Source organism: Oncorhynchus mykiss, chromosome 11 (genome assembly GCF_057628025.1).
Source record: "Oncorhynchus mykiss isolate SJ-2025 chromosome 11, ASM5762802v1, whole genome shotgun sequence".
In the NCBI taxonomy this organism is placed as follows: domain Eukaryota; kingdom Metazoa; phylum Chordata; class Actinopteri; order Salmoniformes; family Salmonidae; genus Oncorhynchus; species Oncorhynchus mykiss.
In genome coordinates, this window is record NC_143032.1 from 28295968 (window position 1) to 28319443 (window position 23476).

At 45.1% G+C, this 23476-nt stretch overlaps 1 protein-coding gene across 1 annotated transcript in view; it reads right to left on the bottom strand.

Annotated features, from left to right (window-relative positions):
• Nucleotides 1-15094, bottom strand: part of LOC110535555 (zinc finger E-box-binding homeobox 1) — a 67282-nt gene extending 52188 nt beyond the window's left edge. Inside the window, exon 1 of the mRNA XM_036935284.2 lies at nucleotides 14883-15094. Within this exon, the coding sequence (XP_036791179.2) occupies nucleotides 14883-14940 (58 nt within the window). The 5' untranslated portion in view covers nucleotides 14941-15094. The remainder of the gene's footprint in view (nucleotides 1-14882) is intronic.
• Nucleotides 15095-23476: the final 8382 nt, after the last annotated feature.

The window sequence follows — 23476 nt, forward strand, 5'->3', positions numbered from 1 at the left end:
GTGATGTCATCCCCCTGGGGAGAGCTAAGCATCATCTTCTTACTCCCCCTCTCTCCTCCCTCTCTCTCTCTCTACGGCATCTCGCTCTCTTTAACCCCTGTTATCTCTCTCTCTCTCCGCCTCCTCCATTCTTTCCCTCTCTCCTCCGGGCTGGTGTTAAACATGTGGAGGAGAGAGGGAGGAGGGAGGTTAGCAACTCCTGCTTTTTTTTCATTAATGGCGAGCTCATTAATCTAGGGTGATAACGAGGACATGTGTCAGTGAGATGATTAAACCTCCTCTGCTTTACAAAGAGGCGCCCTTGGGGATAAACAAGCTCGGGACAGACTCGGGCAAAAGGTGAGTATCACACACACACACACACACACACACACACACACACACAGATATAAAATAGACACACACATCAACAAACAAACACATACTGTAAGCACACACTGCCACACATGGTGTGTATCTCTTAGGTAAAGGGCACAGCCCACACATTGCCTTTCTGGAGGACATCTGGAGGGTTAGATACTACATGTGTGTCCACTTAAACACACCCACTACATACACGTAACATTCCCTTTCTCACCAGCCTAAAATCTCACAACACATACTACTAAAAAAAGCAAGGTGAGTGGTTGAGAGGGGGAGGTCAAAACCTCCCTGGTTACAGCAAGGTGAGTGGTTGAGAGGAGGAGGTCAAAACCTCCCTGGTTACAGCAAGGTGAGTGGTCGAGAGGGGGAGGTCAAAACCTCCCTGGTTACAGCAAGGTGAGTGGTCGAGAGGGGGAGGTCAAAACCTCCCTGGTTACAGCAAGGTGAGTGGTTGAGAGAGGGAGGTCAAAACCTCCCTGGTTACAGCAAGGTGAGTGGTTGGGAGGAGGAGGTCAAATCTCCCTGGTTACAGCAAGGTGAGTGGTTGGGAGGAGGAGGTCAAAACCTCCCTGGTTACAGCAAGGTGAGTGGTTGGGAGGAGGAGGTCAAATCTCCCTGGTTACAGCAAGGTGAGTGGTTGAGAGGGGGTCAAAACCTCCCTGGTTCCAGCAAGGTGAGTGGTTGAGAGGAGGAGGTCAAAACCTCCCTGGTTACAGCCAGGTGAGTGGTTGAGAGGGGGAGGTCCAGGGGAGAGGAGGCCTACAGCAGAGTAGGGTGAGAGGGGGAGGTCTAGGAGAGACAGGCCTCTCACTGAGAGGAAGCAGGACTTAATAAATACTCTAATAATCTCTGGAGGTTATTTTCTCTCTTTTCAACAGGAAATCGGGATGCTGAGTCACAGGCATTATTTAGGGGGAAGCCAGACCATAGCTTCATCCCAAACAGAATTATCTGTCTAGTCACATTGTTGTTGTGTTTTCTAACGTAGGGGTGCTATGACGCTGTAATTATCAGCCACGCATGAGCGAAGGGAGGTGTTTGTGCATGTGTGTGTTTGTGCATGCACACGTCGCACACAGACATGAACAGATCATTCCCAACATGAGAGCCTTGCGATGCAGTAGCAATTATTTTGTCTAACACACACATTAAATCCAATCTGCCCCCCCCCCCCGTCCCTCTAAACTTTCAGCTCATACAAGGAGAAGACTGATCAGAGATGCAGCCAAGAGGCCCATGATCACTCTGGATGTACTGCAGAGATCTACAGCTGAGGTGGGAGACTCTGTCCATAGGACAACAATCAGTCGTATATTGCACAAATCTGGCCTTTATGGAAGAGTGGCAAGAAGAAAGCCATTTCTTAAAGATATCCATAAAAAGTGTTGTTTAAAGTTAGCCACAAGCCACCTGGGAGACACACCAAACATGTGGAAGAAGGTGCTCTGGTCAAATTGAACTTTTTGGCAACAATGCAAAACGTTATGTTTGGCGTAAAAGCAACACAGCTGAACACACCATCCCCACTGTCAAACATGGTGGTGGCAGCATCATGGTTTGGGCCTGCTTTTCTTCAGCAGGGACAGGGAAGACGGTTAAAATTGATGGGAAGATGGATGGAGCCAAATACAGGACCATTCTGGAAGAAAACCTGATGGAGTCTGCAAAAGACCTGAGACTGGGACGGAGATTTGTCTTCCAACAAGACAATGATCCAAAACATAAAGCAAAATCTACAATGGAATGGTTAAAAAATAAACATATCCAGGTGTTAGAATGGCCAAGTCAAAGTCCAGACCTGAATCCAATCGAGAATCTGTGGAAAGAACTGAAAACTGCTGTTCACAAATGCTCTCCATCCAACCTCACTGAGCTCGAGCTGTTTTGCAAGGAGGAATGGGAAAAAATTTCAGTCTCTCGATGTGCAAAACTGATAGACATACCCCAAGCGACTTACAGCTGTAATCGCTATAAATACCGCTATGTGGAGTTGATTGAATTACGACTCATTCTGTGACCGCTGATACAATCAGAGAATACTGTAGCTAGGTAAGATTCCTTTAGTTACAATTCTAGAACTGATTGACAACTCATTCCGTGTCTCCTGATAGAGGGGATACAGTAAGATTCCTTCAGCTCTGACTCCAGAAGGGCGTAGCAACGTTCTCTCTCCCTGCCGAGATGTTCTGTTCCCACAGGCCAGCCAGAGTTAGGAGATTCCTCTTGATCTAATTGATTTATTAGACAGGCATTCGATTAAGAAGGCACTGCTTTAAATTAGCCAGCCAGGGGGAGGACATGGGGGTGGCTTGACTCAGGGAATTAAGGCCTAAGTGGGAAGTCAGTGTCCTCCATGCTAAACCTTACCATGGCCTTTACCATATTAGGACGTTTCCATTTGGGGGAAAAATAACATTACGTAATCATTTCTATTGCAAGATTTACATGAATATAGATAGAGAAATGCAATCTGACTGCGTCTTGGATGGATAATTCTGTGAATCTGATCAAGCAAAGCATTCTATTATTTCAGTGATGATGTTATTTCACATTAGTGGATAATGTAACAAAGTGCTCACAGGAAATACATCTGTGTATCCATTCCAGAGAGTCTGGTGAAGGCCAAATACCTTCCCGTGTTACTGAGGGGCAAAGCAGCCGTGGTCCAAACCTCTGGTAGTAACAGCCCCCCAGGTCTGCTGGGCTGGGTGGCAGGCGCGAGGCATGTAGCCTCAGAAAGAAAAAAAACAGTTTGTTCATAGGTCATCATTCAGGTGGAGGTCAGGAATGCATAGCAAACCAGATCTCTCTCTCTCTCGCGCTCTCTCACACACACACACACACACACACACACACACACACACACACACACACACGCGCGCGCGCAGACAGACCATGTGACTTTCTCGGGTAATCTCATGGCAGCACCCATCACCTTGTTCACCCGACACAGGTTACGTCAGCGTCAACAACAGGAAGTGAGCTCCCACTAACCCTGACTCGCCTCTTCTCTCAGGCCTGGGAGTGCTGATCTAGGGTCAGTTTAGCCTTTGCATAATAAATAAGAGGGAGTAGCGGACCCTAAATCAGCACTCCTACTCTGAGACGCTTTGTGAATATGGACCCTTGGTGTTTCTACACTCCAGAGGTGAAGTTGACCATACAGGCACAGATCTAGGATCAGAAAAAATGACTTTAAACAGCTGTAAAAACGATATATTTTTGTTATCGAAAATATATTTCAAAGCGATTTAGATGGTACAATGATTCCTTACACTATCCAGTGCTAGTTCTCACATAAACTGAAATTGAGCGAACAGTGGAGAATTTTAGCAACCAGGAAAAGATAAGATAAGAGAACAACTTCCATAACACAGCCACAAAGTCAGAACAGCATAGTTTAACAAGAGACGCCGCTCCGGTGGGATAAATCAATAGGTGAATATCACAGGCAATCACAACACTGGTGGGTAAATAATACTGTGACACACGATCATTCCACTATCATTCCACTATTCCACTACAATGCAAACATTCTTTAAGAATCCTATGTGTAGCACCTTTAACTCTTTACAGTGTTCTTTTAACTCTCGAATCAACACTAGTAATGTTACACTGAAAATTCAACACTAATTAACACTGGCCAATTTACTGTCTGCTATGAAAGGGACACATCTGCAGGCTTCCATACATTTCCAGAACCTTTCAGAATTCTGAAGAACCGTAGATGCCACGCCAAGAACCCCACACTTAACTCAAAGGGTCCTTTATCGGGCAAGAGTTCTCCAAGGAACCGTAAGAGCTGAGGAAGAACCATTTTTAGAACCTTTCTCTTTTCAGTGTAGAATCGACTTAACACTACATACAGTAACAACATCCTATAATATAGGATTATATATATAGGAACCCTACATAACACAGATATATTATCAGTGGATTGTACATGGTGCCACGATGGCAACGATGCCAAGGAAGACTGGCTACATCCTGGCACTAGAACAAGGAAGGCCACAGTCACACTGGGCAGGGGGGTACACACACACACACACACATTGGGCAGGGGGGCTTTTTACTGGTTGAATGAAGCGTCTTTATAGCCCTGTTTAGAAGTCAGGAGGGCGCTACAGTGAATGAGGGCAGTTAGCATAGATGGCAGAATAAGGACCGGGTCATTTTGTATTGAAGGCAGGTTGGTGTTGGGGAAATGTTGGATGCCAGAGGCACACACTCAAAAGAAAGGAGGATGGGACACATTGTGTCATTTTGAATGGTTGAGAATTTGGCTTGATAAAGCAATGGGTGACAGGGTTAATGGACCATTTCCTATCAAACAAACGATGACAAGCTTTCCCCACCAAATAAAAACCAACCATCTTTCGTCAGCACACCAGGTGAGAGGCGGAGGTTACAGACGGCAGCTCGATACCGTGTGTGGCCAGAGTCAGACCTCTTTCATAAAACCTGTGTCTGCAGCTATTTCCCTCAATTGACGCAACTAACATTTTGATACTGTTCTCACAAAAGTTGTTTTCTTCTGCTAAGTTCACAGAGCTTTTAAAACTATATGGCAGCACAGCTAGTCCTCCTAACCCGTATTTTATGTTGTTTCCAACCTCCAACAAGAAGCCTTAAATAGGTCCCTTGCCTTCCACAGGGGCTGGGAATGCTGCCTTTAGCTGATTAGGACCAGACCAAGGTTGCATCCTAAATGGCACCATATTCCCTATACAGTGTACTACTTTTGATCAGGGCAGATATGGTTCTGGTCAAAAGTGGTAGTGTACTATATTATATATGGAAAAGGGTGCCATTTGGGGCGCAACCCAGGCAAGGAACACTGTTGTTTTGACAGAGATAAAGACCAGAGACAGAAGAGGAAGTGAGACATTCCACTCCCTAATTTCTTCTGTTTCAATGGAAGTCAATGAACTAAGTAGACCAGACCCAGCTGCTATCACATTGGTGTCTATGGGAGAGCCACCCCCTTAAGTAGACCGGCCTGAGTGAACTACCTTCATTTATCCACCATTTTTTATAAAGACTGCTCAGGTTGCATCCTGGGTAATCTTACAGACTTCCTGGTTTTGTTCATAGGTTAGCCAATCAGAGAAATGATTGACTGAACGAGTGATCGATAGTTGTCCTGAAGTGGCTAAAGACAGACTGAAGATTTGAAGTAGCCTAGGCTAAAAACACATGTCCTTGCATATCATTTTTATTTGATTTCTTTGCGGTACAAGTTCATAATTGTGAGAGATTATTAAAGTGTGCATGAAATTTAATTCCTGTTTGACCACTTCATTTGCTTTTAGGGTGCCGGACAATTAGCGTTGTTCAGAAGCTCTTCGGTTCTTAATTGGAGAAAAAGATACCTCAATGACAATACCCTCTGTCTGTGTAATGTATTTTTTTAACTAATTTGATGTGGCATGAAAGTGTGGGCTACATTTTTAATGGGTCGTTGGTAGAAGAAAGGGAGTGGAGGCGGTGAACAAATACATTTGAGAAGGGCAGGCAGGGTAGGCAGCCACTTCATTCACATTGCTCCCGGTTAACAGCAGCATCTCCTTCTGCAGGAGGCTGAGGAACAGAGCTGACCATGAATCACGCCCTGCTCTCCTTGATATAGCTCTCATGCCAGAGGAAACTTTAAATCTCGTTCTCTCCCTCTCTCTCTCTCTCTCTCTCTCTCTCTCTCTCTCTCTCTCTCTCTCTCTCTCTCTCTCATACTTCTGTCAGGTGTTATTTATGAGCGCTGTAGTGAGTTCCTACATGCCTGCAGCACCTGCTCATGTTGGAGTGGGAGAACCCTGGCAGCTGCCAGAGAGATAGAAAGAAAGAGAAAGCGAGAGAAAGAAAGAAGGACAGAGAGAGAAAGAAGAGCGAGAGACACAGACAGACAGAGAGAGAAAGAGAGAGAGGGGTAGCGCACCACCAGTGCCAGGCTACAAAATAATGTGATGTTAGCTCAGTGGCGCGCGGCTAACAGATGAGACGCCTAATGATGCCTGGTCCTCTGTTTAGAACACAACACGAGCCGGCAGCAGGAAACAACAAACAAACACACAAACAACTACAAGCACTAATTAATGGTGTCATATGACTCTAAACATGATCAATTAAAACCCACGGTTCATTGGCTCTCCCTCTGTGTGAGCGGGACAGGAAGCTCGGTGCCTGAGTAATGAGCGCGGCAAGGATGACGTCATTACGGCTAAGAGGAGGACAGATGTGGGACGGTCTGGCTATAGCGACCACGTTTGTACTCCTTCTCTCCCTTCCACCCCGACTCTGTGGATGAAGCGTGTGTAGCGAGGCTGAGGCCAAACACCTGAGCGATAACAGAGAGGCGGACAGGTCAAAAGGGTAGTCAGTGGTTCGATCAGGGTTCTCTGCTCCCAGAGTTGACAGAGAGCCCGGGGGGTGGAGCTTGGAGAGGTAGCTACAGTAGGTAGGTGTACTTTGCTCTAGTCTAGAGTCAATGACATCAGGTGAGTATTGGTAGGTAGCTAGACACACAGAAACCTGATCAAATGAGGACAGTAAGCAATGAAGAGCAAAAAAAACATCAAAGAGATGTGCTTACAGCTCACCAACTCCCCAGAGACGTGTACTTAACACACAGAACAATGACATCAGGGGAAGCAGCATATGGGGTGGCGGCGTAACAGCTAGGGGAATAAACCGTTTATAAAGCTGTTTTACAGGCCAAACTCATTCATCACCCAGGGATGTGTCCCAAATGGCACCCTATTCCCTATTAGGCCTTAAGTACACCACTTTTGACCAGGGCCAGTAGGGGCCCATACCAGTGCACGTTATAGGGAAAATCTTGCCATTTGGGCGGAAGCCTCGATGACTAAATGTGAGAGCGCTCCTGTCTCAGACTGAGCTCTGCTGAAACAATACGATTCACTCACTGTATCTCTGTTGCACTAGCAGGGCCAGGCCAGCTCAGCTGCACATGCTCAGTGACGCTGGGTCCAGGGATGATGCTGTGGACATTACGCTTGTCTCAAGCCTCCAGCCTGTCCCATTCCCCTCCCTACCACGCTCTGTTTTCAGGCTACTACCTCTCTCGTTCTCTCTCTATCTCGCTCTCTCATTACTCCTGTGTGTTGTGATGTCTACAGACTCTGACATTCAGCGTTGCCTCCCTCCTCTCCTCTCTGCCTGACTAATAAACAAGGCGACTAGGGTTTCTGTTAAAGCAGTGTGCTAGCTAGCTACTTGACTGCGTGGCCCCTGTGTAAGTCACTAACTGTGGCCCGGGGATAGGGACATCACAGGAGCCGTTTTAGCCTCTGTCAACATTTTCAGGTCATTAGGATGGCTCTTGGACACACACGTCCCTCTGGGCTGAGTCCCAAATAGCACGGTATTCTCTATACAGTGTACTACTTCTGACCCCGGCCAATGCCTGTCTTGCCTGATATCATCACAGCTATAGTACATGCAGGCCAGGGGGTAATAATGATAAGCAATGATAAGTGACTCAAAAAGACGCACCACAAGAAACGTTACGATCTGTCAGCATAAAGTCACCATATTGCTCCGTTGGTTTTGTACTGTCATGCTTTTCAGGGAAACTGAGAATGAATTGTCAGGTTAAAGGTGAGGAACAAAGATTCCACTGATGAGTTTGTGGCCCAAACACAAACTGGCATGATCAGGGCTGGCGGCTCAGCGCCTGCTGCCTGTCTATTGTTAACACAGACCTTTCATTAACCGCTCCACTGAGAAACAGGGGAGGAGAGGAGGAGAGGGAGGAGAGAGGAGGCTGAGGCAATATGAGAGTAGGAGGGGGGGGGGCAGGTGAAGGAGAGAGGCGATCGTGTGAGAGGGGAGCGAGAAGGAGGGAGAGGGAAGAGAGGATGAAGCAGCAGACACAGAGGAACAGGGGGGATAAGAGGAGAAGACGGAGGAGAGGGGAGGCTGAGGCAACAGACAGTAGGGTCACTGTCAACTCCCAACACGACTAGTCCAGCCTAAAGAGCAGCCACAAAACACATTATTCAAAAAGACATGTCACCAACTGATCCTGGAGCTGCCATCTACCCCGGCTATAAGCTATACACAACGGGACACTATCATTTCAGCTCCCACATGGCGGGGTCTATGGGACAGGTAGAGAAAGAGAGGGAGGAGTAGAAGCTTTATTTTGTTTCAGACTATCATTTCAACTCCCACCTGTTTCTATGTAATATGGTATCGGTAGGAGGAATGGAATAATGAGAGAGAGAGAGAGAGGGAGGAGTAGACACTATTTGTTTTTGGACTTATTTTTATCGCACCTGTCTCAATATCCATGTAAGAACAGAGAGCGAGGGAGGAGCGATAAGGAGAGAGCGAGATGAAGCGAGGAAGGCATTTCATTTCTTGCCCTCAGAAATTGTGAGGCTGTGGGCTGGGTGAGGTCATCTCACCAACACACCTGTCTGTCTATGACTCACTCTGGGGAGTCAGTAATGGGGAGAGGAAGAGGAGGAGAGTGTAGGTTGGAGGCACTTCCTGTGTGGTCACAACAACACACTAAAGTGTTCTCTAGTCCCAGTGCTGGATACGGATACTGTAAGCCCATTGTATTGTAAACAGCTGAGCGCACACACTACATGCAGAAGTTCCATTGGTCAAATCAACAAGTTTTTTCCATTGCTTGAGGGACAATGGCGAAACCGCCACGTCCGTTTGCGATGTTACAACAACAAAGAAGTTACTGCCAACAACGAACACTGTTTTTTCCCCTCTGACATCATTGCACGTGCGATAGAACAGCAGCATATGCACTGTGATTGATTTGTTACCCTGATGTGCGACGTCCCCCTACGCTCCCCACCTCTGCTACGTCAACGAAACAAAACCAAAACCAATAACAACAGCTGTTGGGCGGACAGTGGCGCTGTTTCCCCCGTACGGCAGATTCCATCTAGAAGTTTGTATACTCAGTCCCCTGGTTGGATCTGAGCCACTGAGGAAGGCTCCTGATCCAGCTAGAACGAGAGCCTATGCTGGGGCCCGCTCTTCCTCTTGCTCCTTCTGAGCCCCCCCCCCATCATGATTTTGTTCAGTTCACTTGGGCCTGTCGTGTATAGTCTCCCCCTCTACACACCCAACCTCCCCCCTCTTCCCCCGCCAACCCCCCAACTGAACAACTCCAGGATATTTCTGTCCTTTCAACAACATTATTGACACTCCATCCCTCATGCCTCCTCATTCATTATGTCAGCCTTGGCCCCCCCCCCCCCCCCCAGCACGTCCAACCCAGGCTGCCCAGTCACGCAGCTCCGTCGTGGGCCCTATCTGGGTTATATAGGGAGGAACACCTGCCGGCTGCTGGAGCACGTTATGGGATGTAGCCTCAGTTTAACACTAAATACAGGGCTTAGACTACACACAGGAAAAACACAACACAAAATGATAGTCAGGAGGCATAGACAAACCTTCAGCAAAAAGTGAGCATGACACGGACAAAACACATTTCCGAAAAAAAAAAAAAGAAAGGCTGGGGTATCCAACAACAAAAAAACGCAAACGCAAAAACCTGAGTGTCGTGTCGTGAGACTGAGGGAGATTGTGATGAATTCTCAGAGCTTTCCACGGATTCCTCTGTCAGTACTGGGGTCTCTGGGAAGAGAATGGGTCATATGCAAATAGCCATGCCCAGTATGGGGGAGAAGTTTCCCACAAGCAGAGTGTGAAAAGGCCTCTCCTTCCCCACGCCGGCCCCACTCAATGGGCCTTTTCTTCCTCCACTGACAGTGTATGTGGTAGAGCGAGCAGGCTGCAAAGGTAACTAGGCTCTTTCTCCTCAGGCTTTCCTCCAACCAAAGCTTTAACACACAATGGTTCATTTAAGCATTCATCCCACACACAACCCCAATAAAGGACATCCAAGCGTAGTTAAGGGGGTTAGTAAAACTGACTTGGGGTTTAAAACTGCTTTTCTAAGGCAAGAGAAAGCACATTTTTATAGGGTAATGCAATACCTCTATAGGAGCTTGCTAATCATTAAGCTGCCTCAACAACAGTGGGAAAGGGTTTGAGTAGCATCAGATTATGAGCACAAACAGACTTGTCTGCTGGGAAATCATTGAAATGTGTGACATGGTGCATTGAGCGGTGTAGAGATTAGAATTTCATATCAAACATTTTAAAACGTGTGGAGAAGCATAAAAATGACAAAAGAAGAAAACATGATTGGGCCTATTCAAACCTCAAGAGGTCTGTCAAGACAGTTCCTCGACTAGAGATTTGTCGTTAACTTGTCATATCCTACTTCTTAGTTTGCCTCACTACCCAAAATGAATCCTTTGCACTCCTTTCCATTGGAAACACTCAGACTATTCTCATGTAAAGGGAGCGATCAGTTGTGTTTGACAGAGTGAGTGAGTGTCCACCTTCCTTCCCACTGGCTCTCCTCTCCAGCAGCACCTCACTGTCATCCCTCCCTGCCAGCTCTCACGCCCCCCCCCCCCCCCCTCCCCCTCTTATCCCTCCCTCCCCTACCAAACTCAACAGGACAGGGGTTGTACTGGTCAGGGGGAGGGAGGGAGGGAGGGGTCGAGGGAGCAGGGGGAGGAGACTAAAGTCCAGAGCCAACCCCATGCTTTTATACCCCTCGGGATCCTTTCATTGAAGGGACTTAAACACAAACACAATTGGACATGCTGGAAGGGACCCAACAATGGCACAGGGGGGGGAAGTGAAGTCATAGTGGAGGCACACATGGGTGCCTAGGTCAGGGGGTAAGCAAAAGCACCCCTGGATACTGTGTCTTCCCCCGGAATAAAGGACTGGGGGAGGTGAGGAGGGGTGAGGAGACGAGGGGGCGGGGGACGTTCCTCTGACTTGGCACTTTCATATGCAGCAGAGGAAGTTGTTCAAAAGTTAAAGAACTGATAAATGAAAATGTCCTCTTCTGCTAAACTCCACTCACCAGGGGTAGACCTTTTAAATGTTAACAGATGGCTTTTAAAACAGATGGCTTTTAAAACCCCTCTCCCCCTGAAGCCTTTGGAATGGCCAAAACATCTTATTTTCTTAAGAACTGTAGCTCAACCACAGTGTTTCTTTATTGTTCTCACACAACTTTACAGCGTGTGGTTACATTCAATATTATTTAGGGGCAAAAATTAGTCCAGCGCACTAATTATAGTTTTACCAGCCAAATAAACATCCTGTACTACATCACACAGCTTTACGGAAGCCAAACATAGACCCACAGACCCATTCTTCCTCTTCTGTAGGATGATTAAGAGAGAGAGAGAGAGAGAGAGAGAGAGAGAGAGAGAGAGAGAGAGAGAGAGAGAGAGAGAGAGAGAGAGAGAGAGAGAGAGAGAGAGAGAGAGAGAGAGAGAGAGAGAGAGAGAGAGAGAGAGAGAGAGAGAGAGAGAGAGAGAGAGAGAGAGAGAGAGAGAGAGAGAGAGAGAGAGAGAGAGAGAGAGAGAGAGAGAGAGAGAGAGAGAGAGAGAGAGAGAGAGAGAGAGAGAGAGAGAGAGAGAGAAACAAGATAGAGAGAGGAGAGTGAACCCTTTGATCAATTCAAATAAATACTGATATGGAAAGTTCCTTTGAAATGAAGGCCCTATAACCTCCACTTTCACACGTTTACAAAGACAGGCCAAGAGTGACTGTTTATTTTTGCTAAGAATGTTAATACCGGGCCGCATTCCTCTATTCCCAAATTGCGGTGTTAAATTACCATTCCGGGGAATGGTTGCTGCTATTCCTGATGGGATCTGGACTAGTCCTGGTCAGGATAGAAGTGACCAAGGAAGCCAGTGGAGACAGTGTCCCACAGATTGCAAACACCTGTTGTCCTGCCTGCTTGGCCGGCTGTTAGCACCTCCATGTTTACAGCTGTGACGGGGCTCACCTTGATCTCAGCTTGCTCTGCTCTGTCAGGCCCAGCTCCAGGCCCAGTAAGACAACCAATACAGGGCTGGCGCCAAGCACCTTTTGGTTTCAGTAACTGCCAGATCGCCCCCCTGTCCTGTCCTGTCCTGTCCCAAAGCAATCAAATCACTACCCCTCTAAAAGGGGGTTTCTTTTTAACGGGGAACCCATTTTTAGGCTGAACACCCAGCATAACACAGTTGAGGTAAGCAGTGTGTATGCTAAATTAGATAACATAAGGAATAAAACATAGGCTAACTCAGTTTATTTTTTACATGAACATCAAATGGGCAACAGTACAGTGACATGTAATTTACACAAAATGGAAAATAAGTGAAGAAATTAAAATAAGTGTAAAAAGGAAAACAAATGATGCAAAAATGTCAATAAATAATACGTTTGAATTATTTTCTAGAATTGTATATAAATTACTCATATTAAACCATGTACAAATTGTATCATCTGTCAGCACCTACCAGGTGCGTCTATATTTCTCTGAGGTGACTCGAATGCAGGAAATATTCTTCACGGACCATGAATGAGCCGCAAATACACGCTACAACAACTCCGCTATAAAGTGTGAAAGCACAAATTCACTGTTGTCAACCGAGCACTGGCATGATGGCATGCACGGATCTGTGATCAACACCGTGGCAAAGAGACAAGGCACACAATAAATATCCTAGGTTTATATTATAAAATGACAAACAATGACAGTAAGCACAACAAGCGACTCCTCCATGACAAAAAATCACAACAAATTGACACGATGACAGCATGCCGCGCCTACAGACACCCGTTGCCTTTTCTACCTGCACAAGTTGCCATTTGCTGCAGCGCACGGCACAGAGGCCGCTCTCCACTGCTTTGGAAGACAGATTCCAGTGAGACGATTCCTTCTCTAACTCAGCGTATTCAGTCACCAGCAATTAGATTTTAAGTTTGTTTTGACAGAGGGGTGTTTAGAAACACCAAAGCCCCGTTTTCCAGATCAAGTAAACATGTCCTTATGTTCCTGCAGGCTCCGCTGGGTGGCTCGAACACTTGCGCTGCTGACTACTTGCATGAGGCTATAGGCTACGCATGTCGTCAGGATAAAATATCTTCTTTTTTTCAGAAAACCTATACTAACAGCCTACAAAACAAACATTATTCCTATGCGTAAAAAACGCCCACCTCTGATGGTGAAACAAAAGTCACCAAGTAATAACGAAATAACACGAGAACACATGATATGGGTTTACAAAAAAGCATAACGGATTGACAAGCAACCCCGAATAGTATGATCTTTGCAAGTCGGTTTTAATATAATTTACAGATAAAGCACTTCACTATGACATGAATTAAATTACTGACAGAGAAAAAAAACGATTCGGAGAAAACGCACTGGCTACCCAGCCAATCCTACAGTGCAGCCTTTTTAACCGCAAACACAAACACAAACACAAACAAAAACAACAAAAAATGATGTATCTAATAAAAAAAACAATGGATGAACAGGTTGGTTCCAACTGCAAGTGTCGCTCCCGCGGCACACAAACCTATAAAATCTGAATTCCCAGCGCGCGACTGTGGATGTAAACGCACATTCCTTATATAGGCTGTGCCTTGTTCACACGCACAGCGCGTGAGCTACCCTTCCCAGTCTCTAAAACATTACCCAACAATGCATGCTACAGAAACAACGTTTTTTTTTTTAGCTCGACGGTCATTTGCATTTCTGTTGATTAATTATATAACAACCTTATCTTATTCGACATATTTTCTACTTATCGTAGCAATAACTTTTCGAATGTTTTTTTAATGCACACTTGCCATTGTCAATGGTGAGAAAGCGTGCTTCTCCACTACACATGATTTACAACGAAAAATAAGACAGAAAGTAGCGTGTAGCCTACCTAACACAACGGCATGCATTTGAATAGATGATCAAGCAGCAGAACAGTACACTTTTCACATTAAAAACATTTTCTAATGCATGGATGGTGGGCCCGAGCCCACGATGTAGCAAGTGTCCTAATCAAGGCTCGCGCAACCTGCTACAGTGCGTGAAACGAATAGAAAAGCGACAGAAACAGTTCAGTTTCTCCAAAGTGCATTGAGGAAATACAACTTTTACACATATTCACTCATTTCCGATTCAGAACATCAATCTATTTTCTATATTGATAAAGAAGGTGACAAACTACCGTGGTCCGCAAAAAACAACCAGGTAAGGTTATATTCCCAGACACCGGTTTTAGAAAGCTAGCCAAATTGAAGGCGAGAGAAGGTGAAACAAGCTATCAAGTTGAAAACTCCAAAAAATACGAAAAGAGGATTTAAATCAAATCGAAAAGGGACTGAACGGGGAACAAAAGCGAGTGCAGGGACGAGATTAGGTGCGTATAACGGTCCAGGGTGGTGCACTCAACCGCTAGGCGGTGGGAGAGTCGCGAGCCAGGTATAACGGTACACCACAGAGGGCTATAATTGTGCGCTTACTTGCTACTTTCCAGCACTTTGACCCACTAAAAACGCAACTCCGGGGGTCCCAAAGTCTTCGGAGAATCGAGAATTCGATAGAACTCATTCTAGTCCACTTCACCACAGAAAAATAAGGAAATTGGAGTAGTTTTACTTACCGTTATTCCTCCTCGGATTCGCCTGCTTTCTGCGCTTACACCTGGGGCCATCCGCCATGATCCTTTCGCTGTGTCTAAATGCTGTTGGAGAGTCACCTCCTCTTTCGCCCCCACTCCCCCTCCTCCCTCTGCTTCACCTCCCCTCCCTGCACCTGGTTTACGACACTCTGCTTTACGACATTACCTTCTACACCTCCTAAACCGTAGGACCCGCCAACCTTAAACTCCTTCACTATGCGTTCTTTCAGATCATCGCACCATTTATACATTATTATATTTTGAAAAAAATATAAAGATTTTATTCTGAGTTTCTGGTATGGTTGGGGCCATATCATTACGGGAATCTACAGATAATTGACTAAGACCCTTATGGTTAAAACATACTCAACCTAGTAGAGCCTATACCGATGCATGATGACAGACATTGTCACAGCTCTAGAGCAGGGATCATCAACTAGATTTCTTGAGTGAATGGTCGGGGGGCCAGAACATATTTACAAATAATTTGTAGACTGCCCATTTGGCCGCAAGAAGCCCAAACACAATCATTCAAACCTAGCTTACATTTGTATACGACCACATGTACACTATATATACAAAAGTATGTGGACACTCCTTCAAAATAGTGGATTTGGCTATTTCAGCCACACCCGTCGCTGACAGGTGTATAAATTCGAGCACACAGCAATGCAATCTCCATAGACAAACATTGGCAGTAGAATGGCCTTACTGAAGAGCTTAATGACTATCAACATGGCACCATCATAGAACGTCATTTTTCCAACAAGTCAGTTTGTCAAATATCTGCCCTGCTAGAATTGCCCTGGTCAACTGTAAGTGCTGTTATTGTGAAGCGGAAACATCTAATAGCAACAACGGCTCAGCCACGAAGTGGTAGGCCACACAAGCTCACAAAACGGGACCACTAAGTGCTGAAGTGCGTAGCGCATAAAAAATGTTGTCCTTGGTTACAACACTCACTACCGAGTTCCAAACTGCCTCTGGAAGCAACGGCAGCACAAGAACTGTCTCTCAAGAGCTTCATAAAATGGGTTTCCATGGCCGAGCATGGAAACCCACGCTACCTGCCCCAATGTGTAGAGCAAACTGTAAAGTTTGGTGGAGCAGGCATAACTGTCTTGGGCTGTTTTTCATGGTTCGGGCTAGGCTCCTTAGGTCCAGTGAAGGGAAATCTCAATGCTTCAGCATATAATGACATTCTAGACGATTCTGGCAACAGTTTGGGGAAGGCCCTTTCCTGTTTCAGCATGACAATGACCCCGTGCATAAAGCGAGGTCCATACAGAAATGGTGTGTCGAGATCGGCGTGGAAGAACTTGACTGCCTTGCACAGAGCCCTGACCTCAACCTCATCAAATACCTTAGGGATGAATTGGAACGCCGACTGCGAGCCAGGCCTAATCGCCCAACATCAGTGCCCGACCTCACTAATGCTCTTGTGGCTGAATGGAAGAAAATCCTAGCAGCAACGTTCCAACATTAATGAAAAGCCTTCCCAGAAGAGTGGAGGCTGTTATACCAGCAAAGGGGGGAGCAACTCCATATTCATGCCCATGATTTTGGAATGAGATGTTCGACAAGCTGGTGTCCACATACTTTTGTAGTGTATCTCTCTATTATAAGCGGGAATGCAGACTGTAAAAACACCAGGAAATCAGCTCCAATTGATTTTAATTTTGGAAATCTGCATTCCCGCTTATAATAGAGAGATACACTACAAAATCATTAATGTTGGAACGTATATATATATTTACAGTACCAGTCAAAAGTTTGGACATACCTACTCATTCAAGGGTTTTTCTTTATTTTGACTATTTTCTACATTGTAGAATAATAGTGAAGACATCACAACTATGAAATAACACATATGGAATCATGTAGTAACCAAAAAAGTGTTAAACAAATCAAAATCAATTTTATATATGAGATTCTTCAAAGTAGCAACCCTTTGCCTTGATGACAGATTTGCACACTCTTGGCATTCTCTCCACCAGCTTCATGAGGTAGTCAATTGGAATGCATTTCAATTAACAGGTGTGCCTTGTTAAAAGTTAACTTGTGGGATTTATTTCCTTCTTAATGCTTTTGAGCCAATCAGTTGTGTTGTGACAAGGTAGGGGTGGTATACAGAAGATGCCCTATTTGGTAAAAGACCAAGTCCATATTATGGCAAGAACAGCTCAAATAAGCAAAGAGAAATGACAGTCCGTCATTACTTTAAGACATGAAGGTCAGTCAATTCGGAACATTTCAAGAACTTTGAAGGTTTCTTCAAGTGCAGTCGCAAAAACTATCAAGTGCTATGATGAAACTGGCTCTCATGAGGACTGCCACAGGAAAGGAAGATCCTCTGCTGCAGAGGATAAGTTCATTAGAGTTACCAGCCTCAGAAATTGCATCCCAAAGAAATGCTTCACATAGTTCAAGTAACAGACACATCTCAACATCAGCTGTTCAGAGGAGACTGCGTGAATCAGGCCTTCATGGTCGAATTGCTGCAAAGGAGCCACTACTACAGGACACCAATAATAAGAAGAGACTTGCTTGGGCCAAGAAACACAAGCAATGGACATTAGACCGGTGCAAATCTGTCTTTTGGTCTGATGAGTCCAAATTTGAGATTTGACTAGGGGAACGGATGATCTCCGCATGTGTGGTTCCCACCGTGAAGCATGGAGGAGGTGTTATGGTGTGGGGGTGCTTTGCTGGTGACGCTGTCTGATGAGTCCAAATTTGAGATTTTTGGTTCCAACTGGCCTCCATAATCACCTGACCTGAACCCAATTGAGATGGTTTGGGACTGCAGAGTGAAGGAAAAGCAGCCAACAAGTGCTCAGCATATGTGGTAACTTCTTCAAGACTGTTGGAAAAGCATTCCAGGTGAAGCTGGTCGAGAGAATGCCAAGAGTGTGCAAAGCTGTCATCCAGGCAAAGGGTGGCTGCTCATGTAGTAACCAAACACTTTTTTGATTACTACATGATTCCATATGTGTTTTTTCATAGTTTCGATGTCTTCAATATTATTCTACAAAGTAGAAAATAGTAAAAAATAAAGAAAAACCATTGTAGGTGTGTCCAAACTTTTGACTGGTACTGTATATGCAACATGTAAAGTGTTGATCCCATTTTTCATGAGCTAAAATTAAAGATTCCAGAAATGTTCCATACACACAAAAAAAAGTATTTCTAACATCCCTGTTAGTGAGCATTTCTCATTTGCCAAGATAATCCATCCACCTGACTGGTGTGGCATATCAAGAAGCTGATTAAACAGCATAATCATTACACAGGTGCACATTGTGCTGGGCCCCTCTAAAATGTGAAGTTTTGTCACACAACACAATGCCACAGATGTATCAAGTTTTGAGGGAGCGTGCAATTGGCATGCTGGCTGAAGAAATGTCCAACAGAGCTGTTGCCAGAGAATTGAATGTTAATTTCTCTAACATAAGCTAATTCTAATGTCATTTTAAAGAATTTGGCAGTACATCCAACCGGCCTCAAAACCGCAGCCCACGTGTAACCACGCCAGCCCAGGACTTCCGCCACCAGCTTTTTAACTTGCGGGATCGTCTGAGGAGGGGGCGGGGTGGTGCTGAGGAGTATTTCTGTGAAGCATGGAGGAGGTGTGATGGTGTGGGGGTGCTTTGCTGGTTACACTGTCTGTGATTTCTTTCGAATTCAAGGCACACTTAACCAGCATGGCGATCACAGCATTCTTTTTTGTTTTTCAACAGGACAATAACCCAACACACCTCCCGGCTGTGTAAGGGCTATTTGACCAAGAAGGAATCAAGGCACAAGGCAAGACCCAGATGCAGACACAGGAGGCAGATGGTTAGAGTCTTACAATGTTTATTAATCCAAAGGGGTAGGCAAGAGAATGGTCGTGGATAGGCAAAAAGGTCAAAACCAGATCAGAGTCCAGGAGGTACAGAGTGGCAGACAGGCTCGTGGTCCGGCAGGTGAGAACAAAGTCCAGAAACAGGCAAGGGTCAAAACTGGGAGGACTAGAAAAAGGAGAATGAAAAAAGCAGGAGAACAGGAAAACTGCTGGTTGAATTGGAAACATACCAGATGAACTGGCACAGAGAGACAGGAAACACAGGGATAAATACACTGGGGAAAACAAACAACACCTGGAGGGGGTGGAGACAATAACGAGGACAGCTGAAACAGATCAGGGTGTGACAGAAGGAGAGTGATGGAGTGCTGCATCAGATGACCTGGCCTCCACAATCCCCCGACCTCAACCCAATTGAAATGGTTTGGGGATGAGTTGGACCGCAGAGTGAAGGAAAAGTGCTCAACAAGTGCTCAGCATATGTGGGAACTCCTTCAAGACTGTTCGAAAAGCATTCCTGATGCTTGTTGCCAAGAGTGTGCAAAGCTGTCATCAAGGCACAGGGTGGCTACTTTAAATAATCTAAAATCTATTTTGATTTGTTTAACAATTTTTTGGTTACTACATGATTCCATATGTGTTATTTCATAGTTGTGATGTCTTCACTATTATCCTACAATGTAGAAAATAGTAAAAATAAAGAAAAACCCTTGAATGAGTAGGTGTGTCCAAACCTTTGACTGGTTCTGTATACATTTGCATTGTTTCGCAGAAAACTTGGGTGGCCAAATAAAACCACTGCCAGTTGGGGAAACCTGCTCTAAAGCTTGTACATGTAGTAGTGGATGGAGCTTAGATGGCTATTTGCACCTGTAGATCACCCCTCTGCGGGTGTTTTTGTTTATTGCATGGACTGAATTAGGTTATTACATGAAGGAAGATTTATCTACCCAAAAACATTGTGGTCATTTAAAAAAGCCCATTTCTACTTATAGAGAAAATGTATGTATATAGTATTAAATCATATCATTACGTATCATTCTAAAAAGAAAAATATAGAAAGTAATATCCATTTACAAGATTTAGAGGTTTTTCATCAGAATTGGGATACTTTTACCAGAAACGGTATGATGCATCTAAACAAGTTTTTCTCTCCACAAATCTTATGCCAACTCCGGGAGAGGAGAGAGTGCGTGTGGGATGGACGAAGGAATGCGATGTGACCAGAACGAGACAGCATGGAGAGAAAAAGAGTCATGAGACTGTCAGCTAGCCAGCCCAGCGGTGATTCAATCCTCCTGCCTCTTACCTAAAGAAAGGCCTGGCTGTTCTCCTGTAGCACAAGCTTTACCGCAGCTCTAGGGAGGGCAGGGCCCACACCTGGGTTCAAATACTATTCCAAATCACTTCAACTGCTTTATCTGTGCTTGATTGAGCTTGCCTGGCTTAATGGACCAATATTATAGTCCCAACACTTTAAATCCCGCCCATCTTGCACTCCATGGGCAGGCTGGAATGAATGCTCAAAGTATTTTGAAAGATTTGGAATAGTGTTTGAACCCAGGTGTGGCATACGGAAGGAAGACAGTGGCATGCCAAAACAATCAGCAGGTCTGACTGCATCCAATCAGACCTGTCACACACCTCTTATCACCCACAGAATGCATCCCAAATGGCACCCTATTCCCTATATAGAGCACTACTTTTGAGCTCTATGGGTCCTGGTCAAAAGTGGTGCACTATAAAGGGAAAAGGGTGATATTTAGGATGCACAGATTCTCTTCTGGATAAATGGAAAGAACTGATCACATGCTTAGTTGCTGGTGAGGTGAATTCCTGGCTTTCGGAAAAATATGGACCAGAAAAAAATAAAAAGTTGTATAATCTAGCTAGCTAAGGACAAAATGAAATGATTATTTTTCTTAAGATCCCATGATAGGCAGGCAATTATAGGTCACACACAGGAGCAACTGTTGCTGCTTGGCCAGGCTATTCTTGTACCTACAGACTGTTATAGGGGTTCTTGTGTACGAGCTTGAAGCATGTCTTTTGTGTGGAGAGCGAGAGCTTGTCATTATGTCTACTTTAAGTATATTTAAGCCAAGAGTTAAAAGAAAAAAAACACTCAGCTTTAAACGTAACACAGACTTGACTTGCAAATGTTTTTTTTTTACAGCAAGGAAACGTTACCTGCTCAGCTTGTGAGTCATTTATTACCATGTTAGCAAAAGTATATTGTTCTCTGTTTGGTCAAACGCTCGTAGAAGAGTCCCCTATCACCTACATACTGGAAGAAAAAAGATGGCTGTTTATGGTGTGGGTCTGCGGACTGCGGGCTGCATAATTCAGCAGAGGAGAGTGGTCAGTTGGTCAATCCACAGTGAAGAGCCATGCGGTGCTGCCTGGGTTGGCCTGACGGAGAAAAATAGCTTTAGCATACCCAATGAGTCCCTCCCAACCTGTTTCAGCCAATAGCCAGCCAGGACCTGTTGGAAAGGGGGTGGGGGGAGGTGAGAAAGAGGAATGGTTTGACCCCCCCCCCCCCCCCCTCCTCTCTCCCACCCTCCTTGATGAAAAAAAGGGACAGAAACAGTCTACATCAGCAAAGATCAATCATGAGACGTTTAGCTAAACCACGTTCTGTTCCTGTTCATACCCTCCAACCGTACAGAGACGACTGGCTGGAAAAAGAGATGGTTGTTATCCAATGGAAACTCTCTGAAATCTTTCCCATTTTCCTTGGATCATGCCACTGTTAGCATGAAGTCATTTTTTCAAACAGAACGTCTGTGGAACACAAAGAATAATAATAATATGACTACCAATAATGAAACAGTCTGAAAAGAAAGAGAACTGAACTCTCTGGTGTGTTTAAAAGCAACTAGAATAAAACAGCACCATCTATTTTCTCTGGCAGCATAAGCATTAGGATTTCGAACAAGGGCAAATTCATACGCTGGCGGAATTGGATGGGAGCTGGTGGTTATTCCGTTCCATACATTAACCCATCAAGGTGACCCTATAGGTAGAGTAATATGGGTCAACTTCAACGCATTGATTTCATTGATAACAATTGCTACAGAGGACTAAAACCAGTAGCTAGTAATACAGATAGTCATACAGTAATCCCATAAATCAAAATTCTCCCTACACGGCATAACACAATTGACTGAAGTAATGATATCAGCAACACAAAAGGACAATGTCTTTAACTAACTACCTAACTAACCCCGTCCCCAGGAGGTGAGAGAAATGAAAGCAGAGCTCTAGCTGCATGCGCTGGCTCCTGTAGAGAGACAGATGTGTGTGAGTGTGCGTGTGTGTGTGTGTGTGTGGGGGGGGGGGGGTAAGAAGCAATCCTCCTCCACTACATTAAGGGATCATGCTGCTCCCTGAAAATGAGTATTGATCCTCTTAGGGCTGGGATCGTTTAGGAGATGAACGCTAACAGCAATGCTGTGGTGCAGTGGAGCTCCAACTGCCCCAGCCAGAGAGGGAGGCCGGAGCCTGGCTAGCAGCCTGCCGGTGGGCCTGGGGACCATTTGTGGAGGGCTCTGCACCCTATTCTTTATATAGTGCACTACTGACCAGGGCCCTGGTCAAAAGTAGTGCACTATATAGACAATCTGGTGCCGTTTGGGACAGACCTGTAGTAGAGGGCTCTGGAGCAGGACAGGAGGCCTGATGAGGGGGTGGGTTGCAGAGAGGGGTCCAGTCTGGGCCTGAATACCACCAAGCCACCTGGGCTGTCAGCTAAGAGCATCTGCTGTGTGGGTGATTGACTGAGTTGTCTATTTCACTTGGTTTGGCAATGTAAACAATGTTTCCCATGCCAATAAAGCCCTTTGAATTGAATTGAAAATGAGTGACAGAGAGGGGGGATAAAGAGAGAAAGGGGGAGTGTTGGCACACTCCAAGACAACTGAAAGTGGGAGAGGTATGAGGGAGTAAAGGAGAAATAGACACTGAAAGGAAAATAGAAACAGTTTAGGTAGAGACAGACAAATGGGGGTTAAAATAGGAAAGAAAGTGAGATTAGAGGAATATAGAGTAAAGGAGAGAGGAACAGAAAGTGCAAAAAAAGAGAGCGGAAGAGTGGGAGAAAGAGAGAATAGAATAACCATCCGTTGGTTCTAAACAAAGAGAGACCAGCATTGAGCAGTCAAGAGTGTGGCAGTGATAGAGAGAGAGAGAGAGAGAGAGAGAGAGAGAGAGAGACTCCAGAGCCTAAACTAGCTAATCTCTCCCAGGAGACCACAGCTAAATGTGAGGCCCAGGCCTTCCTCTTCACACACATCCCCCACAGAACAGCATCAACACAGCACTTAGCTCACCACATCACACTCAGAGCTGAAGTGATAGCTGATAGATAACAAACTAAAAGAGAGTGCACTGCACACCCCCAGAAGCCCAGGTGGGGCACAGATGGTTATTGATCATAGAAAGATCCATTACTAATAAGCAATGATAGTTACTAGTACCAAAATACCAATGTAGACTTGAATCAATATACCATATCAATTACCAGATTGATTGTCATAAATAAACATTAAATCATACAAATAAACAAATCATATTGCCTGAAATTCTCTCATATTCTCGTACTCTGGGACCGAAATTCGGAGTCTCTCTCAGGAAGTCAAACCCTATCCTTGGAAAAGAACATTCCAGGACAAATACCAATTCATTTGATCACAACACACACGGAGGACCTGCAAAACCAACAATG